This window comes from Saccopteryx leptura, chromosome 4 (assembly GCF_036850995.1).
Source record: "Saccopteryx leptura isolate mSacLep1 chromosome 4, mSacLep1_pri_phased_curated, whole genome shotgun sequence".
NCBI lineage: Eukaryota > Metazoa > Chordata > Mammalia > Chiroptera > Emballonuridae > Saccopteryx > Saccopteryx leptura.
In genome coordinates this window covers 158,068,162-158,074,389 of record NC_089506.1, presented here as the reverse complement: position 1 = coordinate 158,074,389, position 6,228 = coordinate 158,068,162, and the positions used below count along the sequence as shown (strand labels likewise).

Sequence of the window (6,228 nt, the reverse complement as noted above, 5' to 3'; positions counted from 1 at the left end):
AAGAATTTCTAATATTGGCAAGGACCTGGTTTCTTTCTTTTTTGTTTCTTTTTCATTAGATTTTATTTACAGCTAGTGCTTGACTTACAACCACAATTGGTTCTGACAGACTGGTCGTAACACGATTTGGTCGTAAGTTGAGTAGGCTATATGTACAGTAGTACTGTGAAATGATGTTATAAAAATCTTTAAGTCATATTTTATAATTTTTTTTCATTATTGTTATATATCATAATTTTCTTTGTTCATTTTATGCCATTTGTATCATCTCTACACCATTTTGTTTCTTATTTTTTACATTCATCAGATTTAAGTAAAACACTGCATTACCAGTACAACTGGTTTAATATTTGCAGACAATTTCCTCTTGGTAGATATCTTGGGAGGGGTTTGATGAAAAATATCCAGACACAAAACACAAAATGCTGTAGCGAGTCTGGGATAACAGTTGAAATGGTGCACACAGAGATGGTAGTGCTGCCGGAAGCTGGTCCGCACTGTCCTACACCCAGCTGGGTGATGCTTGTGCTGCCAGACACGGAGCAGTAGTGACTAGTGATTGTGGTCGTAAAGTCAAATGGTCATAAGTTGCATAATCAATCAATATTTGTATTCATTTTTAAAGAGAGCAGAGAGAGAAGGGTGGAGGAGAAGGAAGCCTCAACTCCCATATGTGCCTTGACCAGGCAAGCCCAGGGTTTCCAACTCTCGACCTCAGCGTTCCAGGTAGACACTTTATCCACTGCGCCACCGCAAGTCAGGCGGGACCTGGTTTCATTTTAAGTAAAGGAGCTAGATTTTATCATTGTGATAAACCATCATGGGACTGGTAACTCATAACTCTTTTTCCTGCTGTTCTCCAGCCTAGAATTGGTGGTGGACCTCACCATTTCCAACTTTATGAAGGTGTAAACTACAAGGGCCAAGAGTTGGTGACCAATGACCACTAGGGCCACTGTTTAACTTGAAGAAATAAGAAATGCAGTTGAAAAGTTAAGGGTAAGGTAGGGGGAGAAGAAAGTGGAATCAGGGAAAATCCTGGCCTCCAGGCACTGTCTCATGCTGGGGGTGTCTCCCAGATCCACTGCACCTGCCTGGTAGTGAAGAGAAAAACCACGGTATGGGACAAACAGAGCAGCAAGCTTTCTTCTGGGTGACGGACAGAATCAAAAGGCAGTGGGGAAAGACTCAGTCTGAAGACTGGTCCCAGGACTGGAAAAGTGTCCCTGCCACGTGAGACAATAGAAATGAGGAAATAGCAGGGAAGAGATGGGGAAAACCAGAGAACAACCATTGAGACTTTTGGAGAAGAGCTTTTCCTTCTTTTCCTCCCTGCTTTCTTCCTTTTCCCCTTCCTTCTTTTCTTTCTTCCTTTGTTCTTTCTTTCCCTCCTTCTTTCCTGTTTTCACGCACGTGTGTGGGTGTACCTGTATTTAAAAAGAAACTCCTTAGTGGTTGCTTTTTTCTCAAAATCCTGTTTCTCCTCCGTGAAGTTTAAGTGAGATTGAAGTTTTCTTGACTTCTGCGTGAAGAGTTTTCAAATGACAAAGAAAGGGAGTCACATACAAAGCTAATGACACCTCCGTCATCACTTGTTTCCTGCAAGGTCGTCATCCACCACGCACCCTGTGTGGGAGATAGGCTAATCGGTACATGTGTGCGTTTCTATTTTCCAGATTGAGCTGTGCACGTCCCCTTCCTGCTCCTTCGCCCTCTCGCCCTCCTTCAGCACTTGTAAGGCATGCGGATGCGTTTGTGCGCGCCTCTGTGTTTAGCAAAAGCTCTTTGAAGAAGCGACCCTTCTTGCAACGCACTCCCAGCTCTAGACGAAGCATCTCTCCAACAAGGAGCGTCTCTGATCTGTCCGCAGCCGAAATGCCCTCTCCACGCCGATGAGGAGAGGCTATCCAAGTGCTAGGGAGCTGATGCTTCGGTGTTCTGGGCAAGCCGCCTGGTTCCTTGCTGGTCGCCCTGAGCTCTCCCGGGGGTGTAGGAATGCTGGTTCCTGTGAGAGTGAGAGTGTGTGCGTGTGCGTGGACGACTCGAGCTTCTAGACTTCCTCTCTCAGCACAGCGCAGGCAGAACCGGCAACACTACGCTCCTAGCAGCCGCCAGCAACGCGAGGCAACGGCAGCCTCCGCCTCCTCAGTCCAGTGATTGGCTGGTTTTGCTCATCATTTCCCTGCTAGGAAAAGGGAAGGGCCAGTGAGGACCCCGAACCCAGCTGCAAAAGCGGCCGTCACCTCTGAAGCACAAGGTGTCTTGTCTTCAAAGAAATCCGAGCCCCAGAGAGGCGGCGCGGAGCGGCCCGGCGGGGCCGGGGTGAACCGCGAGGGAAGCGCTGGGCAGCGCGCGAGCCCCCGCCGGAGCGCGGCCGCCGAGGACCCTCGCGACCTGTTCCTGAGATCCTGGCTCCACGCTCTCCTCGCGTTTTACAGATTCCGCCCCACACCTCCCGCGACTCTGTCTCCCAAAACGGAGCTTTTACATCCAGAGAAGGTGCGGGAACTGGGGCAACCACTACTTTCCCCGGCACCCAAGATGCGCTCCATTAGGAAGAGGTGGACGATCTGCACCATAAGTCTGCTTCTGATCTTTTATAAGACAAAAGAAATAGCGAGAACTGAGGAGCACCAGGAGACGCAACTCATCGGGTAAATGCAAAGCTTCATTTCAGGATATGACAAAAAGTCAAGCCATAAATTAAATGTGAATATAGACAATAGAGTGAAGGTTAGGATCTAGTATATGTGTTCCTATGAGCTTGTATGTGTTTGGTCTCGTGAATTAAATAACAAAGGCGATTGTTAAGGTGTGTGTGCTTTCCTAGGCGTGTTCTCAGTGAGAAGAGTTCAACTTGCTGCTGTTTGGTGGCAGTGACAGTTGTGTAGGAGCCGGGGTTCGCATGCCGAAGGGGAAGTCACTGCAGAAGTGTCAACAAAGAACGTGTCCTCTTGTTCTTTTAATTCGTGGGCAGAACTCAAGTGAGATGTCTTTATTCACCATCTGGCTGCCCTTCGTTCTTTCTCTACCTTATCACTCTAGGAAATTATAGAGAAACCCGGCTTTCCCAAAGGCTGAAGTTCAAGTCCAGAAAGCAGGAAATGTGTCTCACCCCCCGTCTTTACTCTTCTCTGGCGTGGGGTAGATTTGTCTATCTTAGTTTGAATTAGAAATCCAGTACACCAAAAATACTTTCTTATTTGCACTTCCGTGGAAAAAACGCATGGGCGTCACGGTTATAGTTTTTATAAACTGAGTAATGTATCAATAGTTTCACACAGACTTTATTTCGGCTTTTTTTGTTGTTGTTGATGTTCTAGATAAATTCAACGTCTTCTTACACCCCAGTTAGTTCTCTAAATATCACACTTCCTTCCTCCTTGTCCCCGGCCTCTGTGTCTTTGAAGTTTACCCGGGGGGTGGGGGGAGGGTGGCTGCAACTTTGTGTTGCTTACATGGCTTGGAAGCGTTTTCTGAGGATGTGAACCTGGTTGTCAACCGTGTTCAAAGTCCTGTTCCGGAAATCCTCCCTCATCCGGAGGCGTTCGTTATCGGAAACTCCACACTGGCAGAGATGCCCGGTTGGTTTTTTATTCTCCTTGGCATGTATTACAACTAAGTTAGAATCCTCGCGCGCGCGCGCGCGCGGGTGTGTGTGTGGCATAGGCTGCTAAAACGTGCACACGCACACGAACTTCATGCACTCCATTTGTTAATATTCCTGCTCCACCCTAAGTAATGAGCATTTAAGTGAACAAGACACGGGCTCATCCTTAGGGAAGCAATTGCTATTTTATAGAAAACTAAGATAGCCAGAAGTACAGCTGAAAGGAACTGGAAGAGAATGGAGAGGCTAGTAAGGAATGGCATGGATGGTTGTTATGCACCAGCAAATGTATCAGTGGTCTATTCTGGGATGGGGATGGGGTATCAGACTGTATGGGCTCCTTGTACACAGGGAGGGGGTGGGCTGTAAATGTGACCTAGCTCAATTGCCAGGAAAGAAGGACTTTGGGCGGGGGTGTGGGCGTCCCAGGCAGACCTGTGCTTCCCAGTCAGACAAAGGGGTCTTTGCGAAGGTGACGAAGCGGCGTGTGGGAGGCAGGCGGAGGCTGTGGTGAGGAGGTCGAGTCTCTTTGTTCCCTTCCGGGCTGGTGGGCTCCGAAGACAAGCCTGAGCCCAGACAAAGCGGCCCAGCCTCGCCAGGACTCTCAAGGTTCGGGCTCTCGGCTCGCCCGCCCTAGAGAGCAGCAGTGGGAGGGACGGACGGGGCGACAGGAGGCGCCCCACGCTGCCGAAACGCCCTCTCCGGGCCTCCTAACCCGCCGGCAGGAAGGAGGCGCGCACCCGGGCCGAGTCTCTCCAAGGAACTAGCAGACGTGGAGCGCCCCGCATTTCAGGGGCGACACCGCTCCTGTGGCCCTTCCTCGGTCACCGCCGGCCGGGGGGCGCTGCCCGGGCGTTGTGAACGCGGGGACGGGGACGGGCGCGGCGTCAGGCTGGCCCGGGGGTTCCGCTCTCGCCCTGCGCGGCTGAGCCGCAGTGTCTCCCCTGCTCCCCGGAGAGAGCCTGGGGCGGGCGCTGGTTCCTCGCCTGCGCGCCAGGTGCTCCCCGGGTCTGCCCCTCCGCTCCGGGGCTGGAGGCGAGGGTGTTAGACTGAGGGAGAAAACGGGGGGAGCCTTCATTGCAGGAATCCGGCCCACTTAAAAGAACATCACTTTCCTGTTCGGCCGGCCGGCGCTCCTCCTCCTCGATTAAAACCTACGATGACAGGTGCACGCGGCGCGGCCGAGCCGGCTGACGGCGCCGCTCCTCGGCTCGCGGAGCCCGCCTGGGCCGCCACCGCTCTGCCCTGAGACCCGGACCCGGCGCTGCCGGGGCGACGCGGGGACAGCCAGTCCCTGACGCAGCCCTTGCTTTTCCTTCAAGATGAAACGTTCAACGGAAAAGCTCATGATACTAGTTCATGATTTCGTTTCAGTCCCCAAACAGTGCTTCTGGTGGTGGAGTTGACTCATCAAACGGTCACTTCGTTCTCTACCCAAGCCACGTGGAGGGTCTAGTTTCTGGATGAGTAAACTAGAGGGGAGGTTTGGCTCCCGTGCCCGCGACAGAATTCTGAAATGAGTGAGGTACAGGAAGCAGTCTCTGGCCTTTGGGGGGCACTGCGTGCCTTCTGAGTGGGTGATACATTCAATGAAGGGCCTTCCAGATTCCTCATGTTTTAGAACCCCCCTCCCCAAATTTCATATTTGATTTCCCTGCTACCATTTTCCAATAGGCAGGCAGTTTCTTTGTCTATTGAACTTCTGCTTCTCCTAACTGAGGTCCCATCTAGAATGAGTGCAGTATTACTTTTACACACAGTGTTGAGCAGTCATTCCGTGCGGAAAAAGAACACGAACACAACTTTCAACAACCATCCACATTCTCTTATGTCCACAGGAATACTAACAGCATGATTTTTATAAAGGAGTATTTTAGAATAGGTAAACTGATTATTGAGCACTTAAAACTGGAATTGCCTTCCATGCAAACCTATTAATTGCCTGGCATGATAACTAGTTAATAAAGTTGAACTCAAAAGGCATTAGGCATATGAAGTGATCTATTCTTGACTGATATTTTTTCTTAATGGGAAAAAATGACACTTGTCTCAAAATTGGCCCAGGATTTTATTGGTTCTGTGTATGCTTTTTTTTTTTTTTTGCTTTTTTTCTTTTTCTGAAGTTGGAAACGGGGTGGCAGACAGACTCCTGCATGCCCCCGACCGGGATCCACCCAGCATGCCCACCAGGGGGCGATGCTTTGCCGCAATCAGAGCCATTCAAGCACCTGAGGCGAGGCCACAGAGCCATCCTCAGCACCCAGGCCAACTTTGCTCCAATGAAGCCTTGGCTGCGGGAGGGGAAGAGAGAGACAGAGAGGAAGGAGAGGGGGAGGGGTGGAGAAGCAGATGGGCGCTTCTCCTGTATGCCCTGGCCAGGAATCGAACCCCGGACTCCCGCACGCCAGGCCAACGCTCTACCACTGAGCAAACCGGCCAGGGCCTAGAGACCTTTTTATTTTCACTGTGTACATTATGTTGTCTTACCTAGATTAGTTCTGAAACTTATGATACAATTGACTGTGGAGATAAGCATTCATTCACACTTAGAGTATTCTCATTGTTAGCAGTGTTACTTCCAGATCATTCTAGAGTAGAACACACTTGTAGATCAGGAA

At 50.3% G+C, this 6,228-nt stretch overlaps 1 protein-coding gene across 1 annotated transcript in view; it reads left to right on the top strand.

Moving 5' to 3' along the window:
* The first annotated feature begins 2,219 nt into the window (after nucleotides 1-2,219).
* The window catches only part of ST8SIA4 (ST8 alpha-N-acetyl-neuraminide alpha-2,8-sialyltransferase 4), a 96,062-nt gene continuing 92,053 nt past the window's right edge, over nucleotides 2,220-6,228 (top strand). Inside the window, exon 1 of the mRNA XM_066381904.1 lies at nucleotides 2,220-2,654. Coding sequence (XP_066238001.1) covers nucleotides 2,542-2,654 — 113 coding nt within the window. The 5' untranslated portion in view covers nucleotides 2,220-2,541. The remainder of the gene's footprint in view (nucleotides 2,655-6,228) is intronic.